Raw genomic sequence first — 25,885 nt, forward strand, 5'->3', positions numbered from 1 at the left:
AAACAATTTTTTACCAGTTCTCCATTTACTTGATAGCAATGTTTTTCATTGTTTCCTTTTGAGACAATTCTATGAGGCCAGATCAGATACCTTGCTAGTCAAGATGGTACATATCACAGAATCACAGAATATTAGGGGTTGGAAGTGACCTCTGAAGATCATCAAGTCCAATCCCCCATATATATATATATATATAGTATACATATGCTACCTGTTTTTCAACAAGGCTTGTTATTCTGTTGAGAAAAACTGTTAAGTTTTAAAATAACAGTATCCTACATATTACATGAAAACTCTGAATTAATAATTCCATGTTAACTTGGATGCAGTGAACTATTTATATCACTAAAACCAGAAAAAAATACAAGAGCCAGTAAATTCTAAATTAAGAGTAGTACTTTGTTTCATAAAAGAGTCTTTTAGCCAAGTTCTGTATAATGCCACTCTCCAAAGGTAACTATAGATATTTTTATTTTTAAACCATAGTGTTACGGAAGAAGGAAATTTATTTACCAGCAGCAAGGGATGCCCCTCATTTTTTCTCTAGCTGTTTATAGTCATCTTCCCATTGGGTTTTCTGGGGTGAAACTTTGCATTTCTGACTAATAAGTTTTTTCATAATATCAATATCCAATCCTCATATATCTCTTTTTCTTTATGTGTCTTGGGGAAGTTCACTAGATCTGTTCTTTTCTAAGGAGTTCTGCCTCAATCAGCAGCTACAACTTGGACTCTAGAGATCAATTACCTCCACCTTTTCAATTAGGCCCTGACCCCTCTGCTGGTCTGAATACTGAAAGTCTGGTTAAGGTCTTGGCACATTCCCACAGGGATTTGACATACACCTCAAGGACTGTATCTGTGCATGTAAACTGACCAAGTATGTCAGCTCCCTCCTTGCTATGAGGTGAAGTACCTGGCTTTTGAAGCAGGAGACAAAACAATTACATAAGCCAAAACTATCAACACAAACAGTGTTTAGTGAGATGATGCTGCTGTTCTGAACAATGCATAATTCAGTAGTTGCTTCCCAGGGAAACTAAGACACAAATGGGCTTCATCACTAGCTGTCGCTGCAGCCTGCCGGTCTGTAACTGTTGGCATGACAACCATATTTCTTAAAAAAAAAAAAAAAAAAGCAAAACACAAAAAACCACAACAAAAGCAAAAACCCCACAAAAAACAGGAAGGAGGAGTCTGCTTCCTGATCCTGTAAAGCATTTATATTCTGGAAGTATTTCATGCTCTATCCCTGCACATTCTATCCCTGCACCACTTCTGGACTGCAAAATACTTTGCTGGATCCTGTGGCAGATTTATTTTCTAAAGGGGTTGTCTACTAAGGACCCCACTGCGTAGGACAGGCTTCAAGAATCAGAGGATTTGTTTGACTAGTTATAAGACTCTTAAGACAGTTGCATCTGGATTGAGCTTATCGTTCTGTATAATTGCTGGCTAGATGACATGACTGAAGTTTCATCCCCTACTTCTGCCGTTCATTTGAAGTAGCTTTTCATGTTGGCCAGGGAAACATATTTGAATCCAAAGTGAGTGGTGTCTCATTTACCTCATGCAGATGTGCAAAAGTCAACTGTTGTGGACTGCTTGCATTTTGCTGATCTAAAACTTGTAAGTGAAATTAAGCATTTGGTCTGTAATGAGTCAATAGTGCTGGCTTTCATATATACAAAATATATGGAGAATACTATTTAACATAATTTTAACATAAATTTTATTTGCTTTTTGTCTACGTTTACTGATTAAGGTGAATATGTTGTATAATAAACTACTTAGCAGGAAAATGTTGGGCATGTTTTCAACTCTTTTCTCTGCCATCTGGAGCTTTACATGACTTTTTGATTTTTTACATTCTCAGAGTCTGTTAAAAGTTAGGTCTGGCATCAGAGTTAGTGAAGTTGGGCCAGCTTGTTACTACAATTTGACATAAATTACTAGAAGTTTCTTTAGGTTTGTGTTTTCTGAGAGAGCTTCACTTCTATGTATACAACTCTAGAATCAATACTAAGAGGTACTTTAAGGTGTGGATTTATAAATTGATGGTGGAGTTTGATCTTTATTAGATACAGAAATAGCTCTGTAGAAAATCAGTCTTAGATTCAGTAGTTGGTTTAGCTACGCTCTTCATCTACTGGTTGTTAGTTTTAATTGTAATAGAGGTTTTTTATATACTCTGTATTTGAGTTTGAGATTCCATGAAAGAGAAAAGAAATAATTTTACCTGCTGCATAGTGTACCTGTGTAGCTCATGTGCATTATCCCCCTCCACCCGTTTTTTTCTCTTTACTCCTCTATACCATTTCTGGTTACAATTACCAAGTTTTCTGACTTGCTGCTAAACCTATTATCAGTTGAGTAAATGAGTATTTGCTCAGGGCATTTGAAGAAATAGCATTATGATCTAAACTCTACTCTGCAGTATTGAACTGCAGATTGAATTGGATTTTTTTAAGCTGTAGGGGAAAACAAGTCACATTATAAAGACTTAGTCACTGAAGGCTTAAAAGTCCACCATCCCAGGATGTTGTCTTTCTTGTGACTAGCAATCATGAGAATACTGCAGGTACTATTTTTTAATGTGCAAGGTTAGTCTTACCAGTTTTATGAATATGAAAGCTAATTTCTTGAAGTATTAGGAATTGAGACATAACTTAGAGGTCTCCTGAAGCCAAGTCATTCTTATGTCCTGAGTATTACCATTTGTCTTTCATGCCCTTTTCAGGGTATTCAGAATCTATTTCAGAAAAGGAAAATATAGCTACTTTTAAGGTGCAGTGAAATTAAAGTCAACTAAGCAGTTTAGATGAAAGGGGCTTTTCTTGGCTTTTTATAAAAGAGAGGGAATTTAAGTGCATCTACCTGATAGCTTTGATTCTCTATGTTGGCAAGATGGGTTTGTTAGTTTATAAAAAAAATAACCTGATTTATGATCTGGGTATATTTCTCAGAATCTGGAAGCAGGATTTAAGAGTATTAATTTTGGAAACTAACAAAGTACTTTAAAATCCCTCTTTGATATTTGAGAGATATTCTGCTCACATTTTTTTAATATACTTAAGTGTTTATATGACACTATGGTTCTAGTATTTGCTAGAGGAGAATTATTAGATACGATTCCAATTGAAACTGTGTTAATATTTGTTCCCGTACTTCAGATGTACCATCATTTGGACAAAATCACAGACTTAAAGACAAGGATCTTATGAAACTATGGCAAGATGTTTTACTAATAAGTACTCCTGTGAAACTGCTGTTCAGATCTCCTAACTTGAGGTCTTTCTTACATAAAAACTATTTCTGGATCACTAAATATTTGAGAATGTCTATTTTAGAGTGTTACAACTTACGGTTTAATGGATATGCATTATGTATTCTTTTGAGTTTCATCTGACAATTTGTAGGTGGATTTCAAACTCAGAACTAGAGGATTTTTTTTGCTGCTTACAACCTTGATTTATTTTTTCATACATGCACTTACACTGTACTGTATGTGATTCTGTTGAGAAACTTCACTTCCTCTTAAACTGCATTTCCTTTCCTAGAATCATCTTGGTCTTCTTCAGTTAGCCTTTGCTTAGGTACTAGTTTTTTTCTTGTCAGACAGTGGTTTGGATTGCAGTTTATCCCAGAAGACTAAAAAGGCCTTCTAGACAGATACCATTTGTCTTACATCTTTACTTTTAAGCTGTGATATGCATATTAAAAAGGACAGGCTCTGCTGTACGTCCTGTCAGTCTGAAAACTGCAGCTCCAGAAGCATCCTGAAAATACGGAACTCACTTCATTATTGCTAGAAGTTAGCCTCACAAAATACTTCTTAGGTGTGAAATAAAGATACATACAACTTAGCTTTTATCAGCAAGTTGTTGAAAGTTGACTTCATTTTGCTCTATCTTCCTTCAAATTCTGTGAAGTTATTAAAAAACTGTATTGGAATTGTCTTAAAAGGCTACCTCATACTGTTTTTTCTTTAAACACAGTCTGTTTCTTTGAGCAATTTTTTCCTCTGTCATCATATAAAGTCAGTAGCCTGATCTCTTGTTTTCTTACATCATATTCTCTTAACATTGCATGCTTCCCATTCTTAATAGCCTCAGACTACCTGCATTAGTAGTGACAGACCCCTATAACCCATTCTATTGGAAAAATCCTTAAATGGTTTTCTGTGAATAAGCAGATACAGGAGATCCTATGAGCATCCATTGGAAAATAATGCAACTATAGTAGTTTCTGAAAGGTTGGGTTTTTGTTGTTTTTTTTCATTGTATTTGTTTTAAGCAGGATACCTGGTTTGTTTTGAATTTATTTTCTTCATATTGCTCCCATCTGGTTATCTTCCATATTTTAAACTTGGAATGAGAAGTGTCTGTTTGAGGATGAGTGAATATGCTTAAATATAACAGAGAAGGAGAGCATGTGAAAGAAAGTACTTAGTGCTATGACTGTTGACAGAATCTGAGTTTACTTTGACATGCATGAAATTGCTAGTTTAAGATTTGTACTAAAAGTTTCTCATATTTCATTACTAAGAGTGGTAGTGTCTCAAGGCATGTATAAAATTTGTGCTCACCTGTAAAATAGAAGCTGTTAGTCTGATGATCAAAAACAGAGAAAACACTTTTTATTATTTTTCTGAGCAACTAAAAGGCATCACTGGGCATTTGTTCATTTGACAGCCAAAGTCACTTATTCTAAAGCTAGAAATTTGGCTGCAAATGGGTGATTTCACATGGGAAATCTGTTAATCTTCCCTCTGTGTTACCGTCCTCAGCTGTGTTGTTTCTATAGTGGAAGGAAAGGTGACTTGTTATTCATAGGGAAATTTTTAGTAGAATATGGTATCCTGCTGTTGGGTGTGCTGCACAATAAGATTTGGTCCTTCTACTTCCCTTTTATCCTGCGAATATAATTGTCAAATTTATTTTTACCATAGAAAAGATAACTGTCACTGCTAATGTTAGCAAGTTAGACTGGAAGCAAGCCTGGTCCCAGAAAGAGCCAAGACTGCAGTTTCTCTCCAAAGGACTGATCTGATGAGGGTATAAACCCTGTTGTTATGCCATGTGTCGTTCAGATTTAATTAGCAGGGTCTCAGAAGAGAAGGGAGGCAATGCTCTTTGAATGAAGAAAAAGCTAAGTCCTCGAATATTTTTTTTAAATAAATTAGTAAATGATCAATTAATTCCCATACTGAAGGACTGAACTTTGACATTTTTTTCATAAAGAACAAAATCAAATGTGAGTGTGTTTAGTTCTCAGCACCATAAGATGCAAAATAAGAGACACACTTCCAGAGTTCAGGTCATGTAACTTTACAAAGTAAAGTGTTCCTACCTTTTTACACACGAGAAGAGTATAAGGTCCATTAAAAAGTGCTACTATTCAAGGGAAAAAAGATACATTAAGACAGGATGAAACTAAGATACTTTGGTAACTGGAACATTATTTTGTGAAAAACAAGGTAAACAGCAGCCACCCTACCTGGCTGTTTATTAATGATCATATGTAAATGTGTTTCTGATTGGGTTTAGTATTCACAATCTCCCTTGTCCATCATACATAAATATTAGTGGTCATATAAACATATGTTTCTGATTGTTTTTTGTGTTCATGATTTTCCTTGTAAAATAAACAATGTCTGATCTGATCTGACACTAAATCCTTGGAGTATTGTAGAATTCCTGTTATTCCTTGAGTTGGAATCTACTCTTTATAGTTGAGTATCTTCCTGGCTCCATTGCAGCTTGTTTCCTCTTGTTCTGCAGCTTTTCCTTGTGAGCCTGGATGGAATGTAGTTGTAACCAGAAATAATACGGAATTGTCTTAAAGTTGGTTTATAAGTTCTAAACTAACTAATCAACTGTTTTCACAAATCATTAAAAATGGAAGAAAAAATTAACTCAGAAGGTCAATAGAATTATATGACTCTCCAGTAAAACATTTTTTTTTTTTAGATCAAAGTAGGAAGATCTAGAAATCCACAGTATAAATTACGCCATAATTACCTTAATTTTATTTTCCTTTTAAACTGTGAGATGCAAGGGAAAATAGAACCTCTCCTGGTTGAGAACAGAAAAGTGTTATGCTGTTGACTAAATTCCATGTTTGCTGCTTTAAAAGAATTATTAAAAAATGAGGAAAATAATGTCCCACACTTCCCCTGGCACCCTTCAGAAAAGGTAATTTTCATAAAGGAAAAGGTAATTTTCTCATGTGATTAATTTTCCTTGCCCTCTCTCCTAGGGAAGATAATGTACTTGGTTAAGAAAAAAAAACGTAACAGGAGTACTAATTATTTCACAATACTTTTGTCAATCTACTGTGCTTTACACTGCTGAAACAGGCTTTCCTGTGTCAGAATTCTGGTCAAGTTGGGGATAAAAAGAAAGAAAACCTTCCCTGTATACTCTTCCTCACTGAAAAAAAAAACAGTCACCAAATGCTCCAGAATCCTATCCATGCAGCAAACATATTTCATCATGCTGACCAAAATCAAGGGTAAAAAATGAGGCATCTCTCTCATATTTGGTTTTACTTGAAGATGGATTGCTTGTGAATCTGAAACCAGGAAATGTGTATCTTTTTCTGTGCTGCTGAAAATTGCATATAATAGATCATTCAAAGACTGCAGCAGGTACGGAGGAAGACTTATGGGCACTCAGAGCCTTCTTTCATAAACAGGACCTTTCTGTGATTAGTGTGAAATAAAGTGCTTCTTACTTGAGTTTCTGTCAGAGGTTTTCTTGGATTTCCTGCTCATCCATTTTACATCAGCTAGCCTTTGGCATCTGCAGTCATCAAAAAAACCTGGATTTTTGCTGTCCTCATCAAGCTTGTCATGAGGATCTTATAAATCTTCATTTTTGGTTTTTGATCTGGTTCACTTTTTGGCAAGGAATCGTTAAGAAATCCAGACCTTCTGTACAGAGGAAGAAGTGTACCAACTTAAACAGAGTTATTTATAAGTCTTGTAGACAACAGCTAATGTACAAAAGTAAATTGCAATTTTTATGCATCTCAGTTTTATCGTCTTCATGTATGCAGATTAAATAATTGATAATTTTCTCTAGACTGTTTAGAAAGCAAGTATATGTAGAAAAATTGATACAATAGTCACTTAAAAAAACCACCATCGCTTATTCATAGTTATTTCCTGGTTTGTTGTCATTTAGTTATTTGAAGTTACAATTGCAAAGTAAAACTGATTCAGCTAAATCAGCCTTGGAAGATAGCTTTGGTTACATTAAGTATATTCCTTTACAACTTTGAGTCTGTAAAGATTATTATTTATCCCCTAAAAAATCTGCTTGCAGATTTTTTTTAAGTGGTAGCCTTGCTTTGATTTTCTTAAGTTAGTTACATCTTATTCCATGTGTAATTTTTACTTCTAATTATACTTCCAAAGATACCTACAACCATTTCCAACGCCAATATCGTAACAATATTTACTCTTCATGTCATCAATATGCTGTAATGTTCTGAAGGTAATCTGAAGGATGCAAGACACCATCTAGTTCAGAATTGCTATTATAGCATCCCTCTCAGAATGTTTGTTCATCATCTGGCCACTTTCATGCACAATATTTCACAAATCCATTATACATTGTCCTCTCATCTTGAATGTGAGGATTTTTTCACTGTTTAGAAATAAGCAGTTACTTGAAGTGACAGGAGCTGTTCAGCTGAGGATTCAGGTTTCTAAAACGAAAAGATTTCGGGAAGAAATAAGCAAGCAAACAAAAAAAAACCCCTCCACAATAAAAGAGTTCAGTGATAAGGAGTAAGAGGTTGATATCAGTAGTTTCTGGTATATAATTTGTCTGGAATTTTTTTTTCCATTTTTGAAAACTGCAAAAGACCACGGGACCTAGTTCTGTTGGTCTTCAAGCTGTGTAGCTGTAGACCACAGAACAGTGGTGATTTGGGTATTTCCACATGCAGTGTCATAATGCAGGGAGTGTTACTATCTCAATGCTCTGGTTTGTTAAGCAAAGCATCTGTGTAGTCCAGATGATAAAGTGTTTCCTTTTCATCACCTGCTTCCTTCCCCATAATGGTGCACTTTCCTTTCACTTCCTGAGCAGGCTGTTGGTCCTTGTATTAGTAGTAGTTACTGTGGTCTCCGCTGCCATTCCCCAAAGTTAATTTGAAGCTCACAGGTTCAAAATCAGTTTAAGTGGTTCCATTTTAAGTAATTGTTTGCTCTTTTTGGGAGGGAGGAATGAAACTAATTCTATACTTTTTTTAACCATGTTTCACTTTTGAACAGCAGATAGTTTATGTCCTTCACAATGTAGGTTGCCGTAAGTTGGAGCAAGTTTAGCAGGTCTGGATCTGTGTGATGCTTTATGTAGTAATTGTCACACTAAAGATTAAGCTTAAGCATTAAGATATTTCACATTATGATTAAATATTAGGGTATTTTATCTGAAATACTCTTCTTGGACCGGAAGGAAAACAACACTGAATATAAAAGCTTTGAACCTACAAAAATTTTAAATAGATTTTTTTTTTTTTTTTTAATGTTGCTTTGGTTGCTTTTTCTCTGTTGCATTTGAGGAAGCTATTTCTTTTTAAAGATATGTATGTTCTTGCATGGTTCTATCAGGTCTTTTTTTCATCAGTCTTTAAAACAAAATGCAAGGAACAACGATATGTAATTTGCATTATTTTTTTTCTTAATGACTAATGAAAAATAGGCATTTGGAGTTTCAGTGCAAATAATTAAGTAGATATTAATAGTTTTCAAATGCAAATTAGAAAACAATCTATCTTCTCCCACTTCTCAAAAGAAGCAAGTTTCAGCAATGAAAAGATGCAGACCCTGACTGATGAGCATATGGCTGAAGACTCGATTTCCTTTTTTTATGGAAGTTCAGCATATCTGAGGAGACCATTTATTTCAAGTTTATAGGGTTTTGCAATAGCATTTTGCTTGCTTTTTTAAGGAAAACAATGCTTTTGTTTCCAATTAAGTGCTGGGTGGAAACTTTTTTGAATATTCCGTATGGGGAGGAGAATGAGTCAGCAGTGAAAGCAAGGAAAAACTACGTACCCAGTAATTCTTTGCCTTTAGCAGCATTTACTCCATACTCAGTTTAATCCCCCCAAAACTGGTCTGGTAAATCAGTTGTGCAATACTATCCAGCAAGGAGAGGAAACACAGTTAAACTAACCCTTCATCAATCATTATTACATTTAAGTAATAGATAGATAGAGTTTCTTATGCCCTTTCATCTAATTGTCAAGTATGAAAAGGTGTTCCTCATGGCCTTTATCTGGAGTATACTGAGCTCTATGCTGTAGCACAGCAAGAGATAATTAGTTACATGTAAGGTAACTTGCTCTAGAGAGCCAAGAAATAATTTCAGTGTGTGGAAATTAGAAACAGTCCCAGACATCAGGAATGTCAGTGTTGAGAAACTATGCAGAATGGATTTCTGAAAACATCTTTTAGAGAAGATGAACTTCAGGTTGGGAAGTTGAAGTTTTCATCAGTTGTCATAAAAAATCTGAGAACAAAAGTGTAATATAAACAGGTTTCAAAATAGAGCAAGATGGGCTGGGGCGGGGGAGGTGGAGAGGGGAAGTGAAATTTCTCTTGGAATATCTGTACAGGACTTAAAGGATTATCCTTGTAGGAGAAATTGGTATGGGCAGGTAGAGGAAATTTTAGTATTTTCAGTGTTATTAGCCTTCTGTAGGCTTCTTTTACTTCTTTATTCTCTTCCAAATTGGTAAATGGGAACTTGAGTTTGCAAAGTAGTCATCTGTTGTTCATTACTGCATTACTGACATGTTTTTTGGTTTTAAGTGCTTAACAGCCCTTAAGCATAGTGCCATTAACTGGTAGTACAGTGGCCAGGTAAGTTATTTCTCATTCCTGGAAAAGCTCATTCATTTGGAAACACTGCATGATTGGGTTAGTACTAATGTTTAAGGAATTGGGAAGCTGATTTATTTAATTTTTTTTCACCAACGTTTTATGTGTTTTTAGTAGAAAAACAAGAGTTAGATTAGCATGCTAGAGATCTGTTCACATAGTAATGCTAGTCCCAAAAGTTCTCTTCTGACTCTGCATGTTGGAGAGACACAAGGCATTGATGTCTAAAGGGAAGGGGCAAGCTGTCATAATGTTTATTTTGTTAAGATAAAATCAGAGAGGGCTGCAGGAAAAGCTCTTGTCTTATGTGCCATTTCCTGCTTAATCTGAGGATATTTGCAGCATTTTATTCTAGCAGATTTACTACATGGCTCCCTAGTGCTTTTCATGTGTAGTTTCTTTGAATGTATGTAGAAGCCATAGCTTTCTCTATGCCTTAACTTTCTCATGACAATGCTAACAATAATAACAAATAGTTATCTCCCACATTGATTCCCTGTGATCAAACTTGAGTTAGACTGATTCATGTAAAATGAATCTAAAACTATTATAAGACTAACACGATTGTTGACTTGCAGAAGGCTCTTTTGACATGAAACATAGAGCTGTAGGTCTCTGTCCTTGTCCATAATTCCCATCTGAAAAGTTGTTCAGTCATGGTGCTGCATCATGCTATCAAGAAGAAGCAGGACATCCATAATGTCTGCTCTTCAAATAGAGAAACAAAACAGTTTCCATTTGATTTTGTTTCCCTGGTACTGGTAGAGTCGTATCCACTAAGAATACTTCCACCTCAAAACACTTGTTTTCCTTTATGAAGAGGAAAATATAATTGCAAGCAGCAGTAGGAAGTCCAGCTGTCTCAGAAGTAATTTCTACTGTCTGCTGAAAGTTCAACATTTGGGTGAATTGTTTGGGGATTTTTGTTTGTTGTTATTGTTTGTTTGGGGCTTTTTTAATAGTTTGGTTTTGTTTTGGGTTTTTTGTGTTGTGGTGCTGGTATTTTGTTGTGTTGCTTGGTTGAGGTTTTTTTTGGGGGATGGGTTGTGTCTGTTTTTGAAGGAAGGTAGCTTAGTTTCTTTAATCCATGATTGGTATGCTCTTTCTTAAAATTCTGGGGCCCTGAGAAGCCCATGTGCTCTTAGCTCTTTACCTTGGAAAAATGTTTTATTTACGTGGACCAGGATACAAAAATAAGATTGAGAAAAGCAGCAAGATTTTGGCAGTACTGGAGTTAACATTGGGTCCTCAAACTTCCACTGGCATGTCTTCCTTTCATGAGTTGCCTAACCCTTTGCAAAAATTGACATTAAATTTTCACAAGTTTCTTTCAAAGAATGAAATCTACAAACTTTATTGTACACTTTCAGCCTGTTGCCTTAAGGGAAGGAAAGTGTTAAAATTTTGTGTACTATTTTCCTTTACTCTCTTGCTGTTCACCTGCCCTATCCAAGAGCATTTGAGCATGGGAGAGGTCTGTGCTAGCTTGCACTCTAGCATAGCCCATCATCTGTCAAGTTACTGGATATACGTATCATGATTATGCTGGTAAAGGTTTGGAAGGGCATTGTCTTCAGTATGGCACTTGTGCCCTAGAACAGTAAGGTTTTTTAACAAAGAGGGTCAGTCGGATGAATTTTGTCTAATGAATATTTTGTTGCTCATACAGATATGCATTATGTCTAGAGATACACAAAGAGCATTAATATTTCTGATGATGATAGTGGCATGTGGCACCCTGTAGTCTTAAGGAAAACTGTTCAAGTTTACATTCATGCATATAAATTTTGAAAGCAAAGTATAGTCATTGATACATTCCTAGCTAAGTAGACAGTTTAATATTTGTTTGCAGATCTGTAGTATGCTAAGAATTATTTTGCTATCTGCTAGTCACTAATTTTAAAGTGCAAGAGTATATGGTAGCTTACTTGGGGTTTATTTCTATTTTTTTGTCTTTACTGCATCGCTGTATATAATATATATATATTTTTAATTTAGTCTTTTTTCTTTTTCCTGATATTTTTTTCAAAATATTACCTGCTCCAAGCAAGAATTCTAAGATGAGATCTTAGTAAGCTCTGTGATGAAAGCACCACTGTTAATTTTTTGCTGTTACAAATTTTGTCAAGCAAACAAAAATATAAATGTATTTTAGATAAGAGAATACCAGTTTTCTGAAAGAAATCAGAATGCTACTGAAGTTAAAAAAAAATATATATATGTTTTGGTGATTTTTTTTTTAAATTTTTGTAAACCAGAATCATTTTTTAATCAGTTTTGATAACCAAAACCTGATCTGTTCACTGCAAAGCAATAGGAACACATTTTCTGTAACAAATGCATCTTTAAAATGCATGCAACTTTCATTTTTTAAGTCATACATGAAATTGTCTTAATTGTGCTATTATAATTAAAATGCTAAAAAGAATCAGTAACTGCTCAGCTAAAAAGCTGATTTGGATGCCTAAAATAATAAAGGGAGAAATATGATAAGCAGTTTTCAATATTAAAGCAGGCTGAAGCTGGAAGGCTTCAGGCCTTGTAGCAGGTAGAATGAAACAGCAGATTTGAGTAGCCACAATCCTTTCAGTATTAAATTTTCCGTAAAATAAAATTACTTGTATATGAAAACATAGCCTTTCCCCAGCTCTCTTTTTTTTTTCCTGATCAGCTGATGAAGAGACTAGCAGCTCGCTGCTTTGCTTGCTTGTTAATTTTATCCCCACTAACTGTGATTTCCGATAGCCGGCCTGCTGATAGTGGTAAGGTAAATATCCTTTTTCATTGCCGTCTTGAAGATTCAGTAGAACTACATCACAGGCATGTGTAGGTGTGTAACACATCAGAAGTCGGTGTTCTTCGTATTTCAGTGTACAATGAGTGCTTAAGGAGAGCAGTGACATTAACTGTTGACAGCCTTGCATGCTGTATTTATTATTAACTTTCCTAGCTTCCAAGATATGCAGAGAAATTTCCTTTTCTTAATCTTCATTAGCTGCAGTGGTTTACAGTGGGTGTCCTGCTTTAGACAAATGAATATTAATGAATTTGTGTGCAGATGATTTGATTTTTCTTTTTTCTTCCTAACTCATCAGATCTCAAGCCTCCTTCATAGTGGTTATCTGAACGCTGTGGAAGCATGATGTAAATTGTCTTTTGATTATTAAGGCCTAGTTTCAGGCTGTCCCTCAGGATTCTGCGTTCATGTTTGCTCTGTGGATTTGCACATCGGAGGATGCATAGGAAACAGATTTCAAAATCCCACTGGTGTTTTTAACAGGCCAGGTTGTTTTGTGTTGTGCATCAGGTTTTGTTCACAAAGCGTTTTTCAAGAGACGTTGTACACAATTGAGAAAAATTATGTCTGAGCTGTAATCACTCTTTTTATATTGATTGTTATGCTCACATGATCATAAATATTAGCCATGTTTGGTGCTGTGGAGAAAAGAAGGTAATTGCCTTATGATTAGAGCTCTTTCAGCTACAAGAAAAGATAGATTAGCATTTGTATGTACTCAAGGCAATACTGAGAGGCAAAAGGGACAAATATCAACATCAGTTGTGTTCTCAGAAAGCATTAATCAGAAAGCCTAGTCGTAAGCTATTTTTTTTCCGGGGGTTTTCTTTCTTTATTTTTAATTTCAGGTCTGTTATGTTGTTGTATTTTTATTTTTCTTCTTTTGTTAGCTTTCCTAAAATCAAGAAAAGTTCAGCTTCTTGCTTTATCACACAGACCTGATAGTCAGTGTGTGAACAGGTTTCCTTTATTGCTACTTTGTTCTTTTGTAGTGTTTGTTTTTATCCCTCTGCATAGTGCTGCTGGGTCTGGTTAAAAGCATACATCCAGGTAATTGAAAATAGCGTTCATTGTTTGTGATGGGGTGGAGTATTTCTGGGGTTTCTTTTTTGCATCCTGTGTTATGAGTGCTTTTTACAGTAAACCACTGTACTGTCAATGCTTCTGCCTATCTGTTGGTTGCTATTATAAAAGAAAATTATACTTTTAGAGATGGTTTTAATGCTTAGGTGATTTGGAAGTTGCTTAAACTATTTGAAAAGAGATTGAATCATTACTGCATAAAGTATTTCGGAGTTGTTTGTGCACAAAGAACTGTGTGTGATCTGGCTTTGGGAGCTGAGCACTGTTTAGACTCTCCTGTTTGAAACCATGTGATAACAAAGTCTGTTTTCCATGGAATTACCTAAGCCAAAACTGTCACTGATGTGAACAAATGAGTGTTTTTTGTACACTTACTCACATAGTACCACAGGCCATTATTGTGTGTGAAACGGTGAGTAGGTGTGGAATTTAGTAGATGATAGCGGAATTCTTAGGACAAATCAATTGTCAGTAACTCAGTTTACTGTTGTACTCCATGTACATAAACAGCTTGTTTATAAATAAGCTCAACATTTTGAGTTGAATTATCTGCTTTCTGTGTTGTTGAGGGATTTTTTAAATACAGTTTGTTATTTTCCTTTGCAGTATTTCATGTTTAAAAATAGTACTTCTTGATTCCATGGTTGACAGGCAATTGAAGACGGAAATTTGGAAGAAATGGAAGAGGAAGTCCGGCTTAAAAAACGGAAGAGACGAAGGAATGTGGAAAAAGATTCTGGGAAGGAGGACGTAGAGAAGGCAAAGAAAAGAAGGGGCAGACCTCCTGCAGAAAAATTGTCACCCAATCCACCCAAACTGACAAAACAAATGAATGCTATCATTGATACTGTGATAAACTACAAGGATAGGTGAGCTTGAAGATGGTCTTTCTCTTTTTCTCTGTTGCACATGCTCTTGCCCTCTGTGTTGGTTATCTGTCTCTACATTTTTAATGACTTCATTTTTGTTTTCAGTCTTGAAAAGTGTTTGCTGACACAGCATTTCTAAAAACTAATTCCATGTAGGCCCTGACCCTGTAAGTCTCACTCTTTGTAAAGGGTTTTTTCAACATTCATCTGATACGAAGTTGTTGAAACACAAATACAAAAAGTAGATGTAGAGCTCCTGCTGAGCAATGAAGTCAGTTCTGCTCTGGAGGTGTACTTAAGAACATTTAGCTTGAGCAGAATGTATCTTCGGTTTAGTGGTGCATATGCTTTAAGATTAATCTTTTCAAATACATGGCTACAGATTTGTAGGAGAAAGTTAACATGGGTCTCAGTGTGACCAGAAAGACTGCCCTAAAAATGTAGGGCTCATATCATGAGCCGCTGAGCTGCCAAAGGAAAAAATGTAAAAATACCAAGGATGATTATGTTGTCCACAGCTGAGATAGAAGCATATTTGTCAAGAAATTCCTATTTTCAGTATAAGAAAAGGCTGAATAGCTGAACCTTAAGAAAAAATGCTGTTTCTAATCTGAAATATCATTTGAAGACCTCTTCTGCACGTTATCAAACTAAAAATCATCTGTGCTTCATGAGGAAGAAATTGAGAATTAGTTAAAAGCATCTTTGAATCAGACTTACTTGAGAAAGCTGGTTTTTTAGCTCTACATCTACTTGCCAAAAATCAGTGAAGAGTTTTGGTGTATTTATCCCTTCTTTGCTGTACACTGAATTACTTAAATCATATACGGAACAAGTATAAGCTAAATTAATATTAAATGCATTCACAGAAAATCAGTAAGTATTTTCATTAGGTGACCCACACAAGTGTAACAGTATAGTTTTGGCATGTAAACAGCTTTCAGTCTGTGACTTGAAATGGCAAGTTGCACTTCTGTTTTTGCAGCTAGTGTTCTAGGTCTGCCCGTACAAGATTGACTTGGATAGTATCTGGTGAAGCACACAGAGATGTGATGTTGACTTTTTTTGGCATATGACTTTTGAACTTAACATTCTGTGATCTGTGGTCACTCTCTACAATACATTGAAAATTTTATTGCATCAGAATAAGATTCACAGCATTGAATATGATGAGCAGGAAGCCAGCTGACTGTAAATTCAGTGTATTTGGCTTGCTGTGAGTCTCAGCTAACAGACTAGCTGAGGAGGGAGAAGTCTTTTAAAGTTCAGGTATTCCAGTCAAGGCTGCAAGGAAGCATCTCTTCATTTTGGATCCCTGGCCTTGAGCCTTCTCCTGAAGCTAGTAATTTCTGATGATGATGTCTATTTCTTCTTTTCAAAATAGCAAGCAAAGTTATTCCCACTAGCCTCCCATAGGGAATAGTTACTGATAGTTAACTAGTAGTTACTGGGAAAGTTTAAAGACTTTTCCCTGTTGTTTGTGCTCCAGGAAGTTCATATCTGATCTCTTGTCAAACACTTTAAACACTGTGCTATTTTGTAGTGACAAGGCATACTAGTCACTCTCCCAGGAGAGTGTATTTGTATAAGACAGAATTGGTTCCCTTTCTAAAAAGTGTATGGAGCTAAATTCTGTGGGGAATTTAAAATGCCTGTTAAACCATACTCTTCAGTGCAATGAGCTATGCAGAAGAGTTCCAAATTCCTGTATTCTGATTATTTTTTTTTTTGTGAGCTAGCATCAAGCCACCCAATCTATTAAAGTTGGGACAGAACAGAATTGCAAATTTAGGTATCAGGAAACATTAATATCTTGAAATCTTTAGGGCTAAGGTTGTTCCAGAGTTCTATGAAGATTTTGAGGATTTGCAGCTTTAAAATTAAGTGGGGTTTAGGCATTGGAACCCTTTGGTTTTGTTGAGGGTTCATGTTTGTTCAGCTCTGGGCTTTTGTGTTTGAAGGCAATTGGGGCAAGTATAGAGGGATAGGTTAATTGGAAGAAAAGTAGGCCATGAGCTTCATCTGGGGAAAAAAGAGGGATTTCATGTATTTAGTATTTGAATGCTTGAAATCATCTTTGTGTTAAGCTTAAATTTCCAGTGCCTACAGATGTTTCATCATTACTTTATGAAAGTCCAGAGGGCTGATCTGGACTATGGAGATCTGATTGTGTCCCAGAAGTTGGTTGGTTGATAAGCATCCAAAATCTTACTGATTTTGGCTTGAGTTACTTTGTCAAAAACAATTCTATAATCTTTAGTAGGTTTTAATAAGCCAACAGGCAAACAAACTCAAGAGAATACATTGCTAAACTAATAAATCTCTGTGTACTTTATAGTGTTTCCTCTTATTTTCGAGAAGAGCGCTTGTAAATACAGAACCACTATTCTTGTTAAAATCTATCTTTTTAAAAAACATTCTTCTATGGTGCCCACAAAAATCTTGAGTACCAGTTGGCTGCTTTTGCATGAGGATTCTGTATAATGTCTGTGCAGGGAAGGAGTCTGAAAATGCTTTCCAAATCATCTGGTATTTCAGTTCTATTGTAGGCATTTGGGAACAAGTGCGATCCTTTCTTATTTGAAAAGGATCCAACAAAATAGGCTGCGTTGCCTATGTCAAGGAAAGCTAGAGGCTAAAATAGTACAAGCAATAAACTCTAGTAAACTGAAATTTGAGCTACACAGTTAGTCTATTAAGTTCAAAATAAGATTAAACAGACAAGTCAGCAACATTAGAGGTAAATGCAGCATATGATTCTTTGAAAAAGAAATTCAGAGGTACCCTGCTACTTGCAAACCCCAGCTAAGGAACAGCATTCAAGACAGTGGAAGTTAGCACTGAGGTGAAATTACTGTTTATGTTTGTCATGTCCTTAGTGCAAATTCAAGCTTTTTCTTTAGATTTTCCTCTTTTATTCAGTACCATATAGCATCTCTCCTAATTCCTTTTATTTTCATCCCACATCCCAACATGACACTGATGTTAATGAAAAATGCCATTACTGGTAAGTTTACTAGTTCTTACAGAACAAGTTATAGCTACAGACCAAGTTCCTTTGGATCGTTCTGGAAAACTAGGAGCACACATTGCATAAAAGAAAGCTGTTATGTATTTATGCTGAAAATTGACTTGGCTGGCAGCCTAACTGCATTAGTTTCCTACATTTCTGGTACCTGGGTTGTCTCCCATTCCAAGCAAAAGTAGTAAAGGAGAAAAAGGCCAGAGATGTGAGGCACTGTGACAATGTTCAGTTCAGACTGAACGGACTCCTTTGGTTGAGAGCTGTTGAGGTCCTTGTCAAATTTACAAGACTTGCTTCTTCTAGGCTGCTGTGCTTTGCATTCCAGCACTTGGTGACATGCTTTAAGCTTTTCCTTGGCTTGATAGACATTTATATATATATATATATATATATATAAAAAAATAAAATATATATATCTTTATCTTTGTTATCTTTATCTTTGTTGATCTCAAAACAAACTCATACCTCAGTTTGAACAGCTGTGGGGTAAGTACTCCAAACCATTAAGAAGTAAAAATGCTACCTGTTTAAACTGCATTTGTGTTCTTAAGTATCAAACCCAGCTTTAAGTATCAAACGATAAAACATGTTGCTAGCGGTAGACACAGAGCAGTACCATCAATACAGAGCAGTACTACTGATCCACAGCCTTTTTTTCTCTTCTGCACTGCTTTGCCATCAGGTGAAGCTGAGTTTAATACGTGTTTGATCTAGAAGGGATTAGAATGGAGGATGAATCTGTAACGAAGCAAAAGTGAGATAGAAAAGATAATCAGAATCCTCTGACTTTTAGTTACTTGATCTGGTGGAAGATGTCCCTGCCCACCCACAGCAGGGAAGTTCGACCAGATTATCTTCAAAACTCCATCTCCCTTGCAACCCATACCATTCTGTGATTTTGGTAAAGCATTTATTAGGGTGTCATGGGAAAATTACACGCTAATATGAAAGAAAGAGAAGATCTAACGAGTAAACTCTGTAATCTGAGTGAAAACAAGGAGTAAGGTGTAAGTGAAGGCACTATTAAAAAAGGAAGTATTAAACTGGAAAGAATATACCACAAAAGTTCTTGAAGAATTAGTATTAGCATGTATCATAATATATTAATGATACGCATTAAAAATAGAGGAGTGTCCTAGCAGTATTGTGCAGCCATAAGAAAACATTAGCCTGGCCTTGACCCTATTGCCTGTGTGGGTGAGGAAAATACTCATGTGTATGCTGATATAGGTGACACCATTAATGCTTCTTAGTTGCTGTACATAGTACTTGAATACTTTTCCATTCAAGAAATATTAGTTTACACGAAGACATTTCAATGATAAGTAGCATGGGAGACTCTTGTAAGAGGAAACAGGTTGGTTTGTTTATCCAAACACAGTAAGGGGAGATAATGACTGTCAGTAAATTCACCTCGGAAAGAAGGAAAGCATAAACACAGGGCATATGGAGAACTATGTAAAATACAGGATGGTGATCACAAGGTTATATGAGTGTCAACATTTATGAATAAATTCAAACTGTTAACTAAGAGTTCTGGAACCTTTCCTTATGGAATAGTGGGGCAGAAATACCTAGATTTGGGCTTCGTTCCTTGATTAAAAAACTTACATATTATTTACAATACCAAGAACCTGGAAGTATCTTTCCAGTTACACAGCTGATACTTATTCTCCAATGTAAAGTAAATACATCATCTTTGCAGATTCCATTTCCAGTCATTTTAATCTGAGATTTTGTTGCAGTTATTTCTTAAATGAAGATCTAGTTGCTTTTACAACTTTGTAGCTTTTTCTACTATTGCAGTGCAAAACCTATTTAGAAGAAAGCAAGTTGAAATGCTTCAGTCCAGCATTACTGTCACATATTTTTCAAATTCTGATGCTTTTAACCTGTCTTTCCTGCCCTATAAAACTAGGAATGGCATAGAAATGGGTAATCATAGAATCATATGTATAATATGTATGTTATGACTTTATAAAACAAGTTATTTTTTATTTTCAGTTGAAATGCTTTAGCCTTTTGAAAACAGGGACAAGTTTTCTGGAGATAGATGTTCTTTTCAAAACAAGGAATTTGTATGCCAAATATGAGCCCAGCTGCAGATTTTGCTTAATGCATATGCAGGCTTAGTCTCTGAACTATCTTTTTCCTTTTCTGAAGGGTTTCTGTTATTTTTTATTTCAGAGGAAGACAGGGTGTAAGTGTAGCTTCACTTTCCTGATTGATAAAATTAATTGGAGATAAAAAATCATACTTCATACTTTGTAATCCTTCAGGTTCCCTACAAATCCACTGTTTTCTTCTGCTTCACATCAGTTTTATGTTCCCTGTCTAGGTGCCAGTTTGCTGCTACTGCTAGTTTGCATTAACTTTGTTTAGATAGCAGTAGAAAACTTCAGAGTCCCAGAATACTGACAGGTCTATAAGTTAGTTTCATTTGTTGTCTACCTGCTCTCCACTCTGTTTGTGAGATCTAAGGACTTGCATGGTGTACAGGTTAACTTCACAAAGCTGCCTCCTCCCCCTAGCAGGTGGCTGTTGAGCACATTTTTTAAAAGCTGATAAGAATATTGGAGGTTGGGGCTGTTGTGCCCAGTCCATTTCCTGCTTCTCAAGAGGCTTGCCCTTTCAGTGGTGCTAATAATTTTGATCACTCTGTCATTAAGTCAAAGCATTTACATTTGTATCTCTAGTACTCTAATTTTGACAGGACATAGCTCAAGGAAGGGGAATCTTTCTCTGATTGTGAAATTGATTTTATTCACACTATTTCCAGCTGTTTTCTCAAGTTGCCTGTTTTTAACTGTTGTATGATGGTGAGTGATATAATTAGCCAGTACTAATCTAACTAGTAATAAATTATGCTAATTGGTGCTCTTGAGTATTCAAATATGCGAAGCAAATAATTCTTATTTATAGCCAAGCCAAAGTTACGGTTTACATAGCCATATGTCAAAACCAGGAATTACATTTCTAAGTATTTTTACCCACTTTCATTTAATGATGGGATGAGGGCCACCAGGTATTACTGCAGTCAGTTCCAAAAAGGAAGAACCATTACAAAAATTTAACAAAACTTAATCATCTCCTTACATAGCTGGGTTACAGTTGAAAGTTGTTGAATACAGAGGAAGACCCTTGCTCTGTAAGGTCTTTTAATTCTCACACACACCTTTTAAAAGTGAGCATCCTTGTGAATTGCATTTGATGAGTAGCTGTAATTTGCCCACCATGGTTTTGGTTGTGAGCCCTTTGGCTAAGGACAAGCATGCAGGACTCTTCATTCTATCCACTCTAAATTCAATTTCAATATTTGTTAAAAGTGTAAAATTTGCCAGAAATACAAGAACATCTTGCAGTTTCAAATTCATAATTGCCTCTCCTTTTTATCCCAAAGGAGAAAAGGTGTGAATAGTAGCAGCATTTTTGACAGGTCAGTGGTGGCTTGCTTCTGAATGCAGACTGCCAGGGAAACAAAGACAAGAAGGAGCCTCTTACAGATAAAATAAACCCTAATTGTTCCCGCATTTAATTCCACTGAAAATAATACTGACTAAATGGGTGGAAATACATGCTTTTATGCACCTTGTAAGCAGCTTGGCAAAAATGAGAGAAAATCAGAAATGTTGAGCACAAATATTTTTCTAAGCAAAAGTATTTTTAAAATGAGTTTTTCTTAATTGTTTTTTAACTTGCATAGCACGCAGGTATTTCTTTATGTGAAAATGCATAGGACTGCCATGTTGAGCTGATGCATTAGCAATGAACTGTCAGTCACAGTTCTTTTTCAGTCAGGTCTTTTAATTTATTCTGGTCTTTCTACCCTTCAGCATGTATCCTGCTAGTTGCTAGGCAACCATAAGTGATTTTTTTTTTACTGCGCATGATTTTTATGTGGTAGTTGTGGTTATTATTTTCTAATTACAAAAGTGGGGATGGGGATTAAAATCAGAGTTGCCTTAATAATTGCTAATTTTCTGCTGTTGGATCCGCAATACAGCCATTTGAGATTATGTAAGAAAATACCACATTAATTTACAGTATAGATGTGCACATACAAAGGGAGCAGAAGATAATATTTCTTTGTGAGAGGAGGTTCTAAAAAAATGATAAAATAGAATAAGCTTTTATTGATCTGTGCAGGCAAAACCGGGCACTAGTCTTCTGTCTGTTGCATATTTTCTGCTCTTAATGCTTTTTCTTTCACAGCCTTAAATGATTCTCAGTAATTAATTATACCAAGCAAAAGCTTGAAGGTTTTCTGTGGCATTCTTAGTGTAATAGAGTGTGTGAACAAATCACAGTTGGTTAGATTTGTATCTTGAAAATAGGTTATTACTGTTTAATAATTTACTACTGCTCCATTTTTAATATAAAATACAATTTAGGGGTGGGTATATTTATATATAAAGAGAAAAAAAGATAATATATATAACCATGAGATAAAAAGCTCTATAATCATCAGGAACTTTTTAGTAAGACAAATACACTATGCATGTTTTAAAATTTATCAAAATTAGATTGTTAGTAGCTGTTTCCTTTCTGCTTCAATAATTCTTTTAGCTATTAGGCTGAAGCATAGTTGAAGCAACACCAACATCAGTGGTTTAGTAATTTTTCTCAAATATATATTTCTGTTAAAGCTGCTGGAGTGTAAAGCATAGCAAATCCAGATTCATACTGCACTAAATTTTGAAAGCAACTTTAAATATTTTTTAAAGAGTTACCTTACATCTGTATCATATGTCAGTGTATTGCACAGATTTGATTTAATTACTTTATTAAGTTTGTGAAGTCATGCGTGCAGAAAAATAGGATACAACAGAAAAAAAAAGTAAAAACCTAACATGATTCCCTTAGGAAGGTAGGTTACAGTATGCTGTGTAATGACACAACAGTGCACTCTTTTCTGTGCTTTTCCACAGGACCAGTGCCTTGCATGTACAAGGTGGGCAATGATCACTTAGAGAATGTCTGGATTCCCCCTGGGCTCCTCTGTGATGCTCGGAAGGAATCTGAAGGTTTTGCAGACATATAACTTTTTTCACAACATTTTATCCTCATCTTACAAATGAGGAATAGAAACCTGAATTTTAAGACACCATTTGGGCACCAGAGATCTGATTTCTCAGAGTACTTAGTATTCCGTAGGTTCAGAACAAATTTCATTGATCTCAGTTGCAGCTGCGAGTGCTCAACACTTCTCTTTATTAACAAAAAAAATACAGTCCTCTGTTTGCAAAGTAGAAACACATGTAAATTGAGTCAGTTGTGCACCGTGTACTTAATCCATTGCTTTTCCTTGTACTGCCTCCAGTTTCTCTTTGAGAGGGCAGTACGAAATGAAGACAAGTTTCTTTTGTGTTGTGTGACATAGTCACTCACATAGATCATTAACAAGACTGGTGACTTTAAATCCATAGTATAAACACATCCCACTTTGACAGGAGAAGTATGAAGGTAATTGATTTGTGTCTTTGGTGCAGTGGACTGAGTTTCATTATTTGCTGGCAGGAGAGAAATAGTAAGACTTGGGATGATAACTATGGTCATTTTATGATTTCCTCTATTTCAGTAACAGGATGCTTCCCAAATAAATTAGATCTGTTGTTTGAAATTCATAGTAATTTCCTGGAATTCGAGGTGCAAGCGATCTGTCAGGCTGTCTACCCTAGCAGCTGTGTGGGCTAAATAGATTTCACTCTCACCTTCCCTGACAGTGATGCACTGTGCATCACCTTATCTCACCAAGCAGCAGCAGCACCCAGAAGTGTGTTCATGCATGTGGCATAATCTTGCTGTAAACTAGGAGACAGCCTGGCAGCTACTGCTAGACAGGCAAGGGGGACAGGTTCTGCTACTGCAAGTCAGACATTCGTGGTCAGGATAAGACAGGGACTTTTGGTTTCTAGGTTTGCACTGAATCGAAGAATACTCAAGGTGGCATTTGGTGCCCAGAATATTGGTTGAATGTCACTGATTGCCAAGCTGTGATTAGAGCATTTACATTTGTTGTCCTTTCTGATGCAAGGCATATGTAAGCAACAGCAGTGTCCCCAGACTAAACTGAGAACAATGAGGCATCTTGGATTAGGTGAGCTACTTAGGAAATGAGGAAATTGTGTTCATTCCTACTAGTTCATTGGTCTGTCGGATCCAGAAGAAAAATACTTAAGAAATTAAGAAATGCCTGACATACAAAAGGCATTAATGACTTTCACAAAGGGCAGAGCTGTTCTCTGCTTTTATTATCCTTATGTTCCATGACAGAATTGCCTCTGTTAACCTTTGATTCAGTATTAGTTTAATGTGCCTGATAAAATCCCACACTACTGTAGAGCATGTCTGCAAGAGAGAAGCTTAGGGGGAGCACACTATTTGACAGCCTTCTTTCCCAACTCCTGTAAAGATTTGGTGTCCCAGAGTTAGGATACGAAGATGCAAATGAGAAAAAAAGGGCCTTTTTGGAGTATATGCAAGAGACAGAACTGAGTGAATGTGGGCTGGGAATTTCTTCTGAACTCTATGTGTAGTGAGTTACAGTTCCTCTTAGGAGAGCTCTTTCCTGCTACTTTGTGAGAAAAATTATACAGACACAAGGAAAAAAATATAACTAAGCTCTGAAGTGCCATCAACACATTTCCTCTCCAGGTAACTGATTCCTCTGTATTATTTGGGAAGCTACTAATTTAAACAAACAAAAAAACAACAAACAAACAAAAAACCCACAACACAAAGCTCAGTTTGGAAGCATTGAAATAGCTATTGATAAAGGACAAACAATGGGAAATCTGGAAATCTTAGAAATTCTGAACATCTGTAAGTAATAGAGTGTGTTTCTGGAGTATGACAACTTTTTAGATAAACCATAACTTCATTTCAACTGACAGAAGAAGTACAAATGGCAGAAGTGATTTTCAGTACAGTTAGCAATGATCTTCCTAGAAACCTAATAGTCATTGATGGAAGTTAACACTGTTAGGGGTTTTTGTAACATCTAGTTAATCTAATAGCTGGTAGCATCTGCAATAATGGAAATCAGTATGAACAAATGGTTTGCCATGTCAAGGAGGTCCAAGACCATAAAATAACCAAGAAGATAAACTTAAGAGTGATGGAAGTGACGCTTGCAAAAAATTGTAAAACAAAACAGAAGAATAAGACTATACTCTGCAAACCAGTGTGGAATTCAGATTCAAATCCTGATCCTGCTTCCATAGAGTTTCCTACACATATGATCCTGTAATGATGATGATATGCTAGGACAACAGCACAAAGAATACGTTTGATATTATAATTATTTTAGTATTAAATAAATTTTAAAAAATAGAGCAGGGTTCAATTTCTAATTCTTTGAAAGAAAAAAATGGGATTTTATTTCTTTTTTCTTTTTTTTTTATTATTAGATTGTGTGCCTGTATGGGTTTTGTGAGAAAGTTGTAGTAATTCTTTTCATTATATATTTGTTTTTCTCAACAGTTCAGGACGACAGCTAAGTGAAGTCTTCATTCAGCTCCCATCTAGGAAAGAATTACCAGAGTATTATGAATTGATTAGGAAACCAGTGGACTTCAAGAAGATAAAGGTAAGAACCTTTCTTTGAAGTGAAGATTCCTCCATTTCTTTTTGGATGAGCATGAAGTCATCATTAAAATTACAACACAAATATTGCATGTGCCCATATTTGTGGCTTAGATTTTGAACATTGTTATGCATCTTGTAGGAATTTTATTTAGTGTATATTGTGGAATAGCAGTGTAATTTCAAACACAAATCAAGATGTAGCAGTATGACATGAATAGAACTTTCAGAGATGACATCTCACTCTCTTCTTTGCAAAGACCTAATTATAATCTGTAAGTACATCTTTAGGGAAAACACAAAGGTTTGCAAAGGTCCAATGCTTCTGGGGGATTATAGTCATCCCGAAAGTAGCATTGTATCCAAAAAGATCTGGCAGATAGTTAGGCAACTTCATGTATGTTAGATGATGTGCAACACCTTCCATTCTTGTCATAGCATATTTTGTTTCTAGACTAGAAAGAAGAATATGGAACTCCTTTTATGAAAGGAGTTCTATTTCTGTTGCTTTTGTCCATTACAGTGCTCACAGCAATTGCTTTTTACTCTGTTACCTTGGTGTACTTTTTGAGTAATTTGTTTTAAACAGGTACTTGTCAGGATGTGTAAGTAAAATTGTTTGAAAG

The 25,885-nt window shown here is 35.7% G+C and overlaps 1 protein-coding gene across 2 annotated transcripts in view; it reads left to right on the plus strand.

The window, feature by feature from the left end:
• Positions 1 to 25,885, plus strand: part of SMARCA2 (SWI/SNF related, matrix associated, actin dependent regulator of chromatin, subfamily a, member 2) — a 101,176-nt gene that overhangs the window by 68,412 nt on the left and 6,879 nt on the right. Inside the window, exons 1-3 of one of the 2 annotated variants that reach the window (XM_009993616.1) lie at positions 12,576 to 12,668; positions 14,433 to 14,650; positions 25,158 to 25,263. In XM_009993616.1, the coding sequence (XP_009991918.1) occupies positions 12,576 to 12,668; positions 14,433 to 14,650; positions 25,158 to 25,263 (417 nt within the window). Of the gene's footprint in view, positions 1 to 12,575; positions 12,669 to 14,432; positions 14,651 to 25,157; positions 25,264 to 25,885 lie in introns of those variants that run through there. The other variant, XM_009993615.1, reaches the window with a different exon arrangement.

The sequence above is a fragment of the Chaetura pelagica genome, unplaced genomic scaffold (genome assembly GCF_000747805.2).
Source record: "Chaetura pelagica isolate M959 unplaced genomic scaffold, ChaPel_1.0 scaffold42, whole genome shotgun sequence".
Lineage (NCBI taxonomy): Eukaryota > Metazoa > Chordata > Aves > Apodiformes > Apodidae > Chaetura > Chaetura pelagica.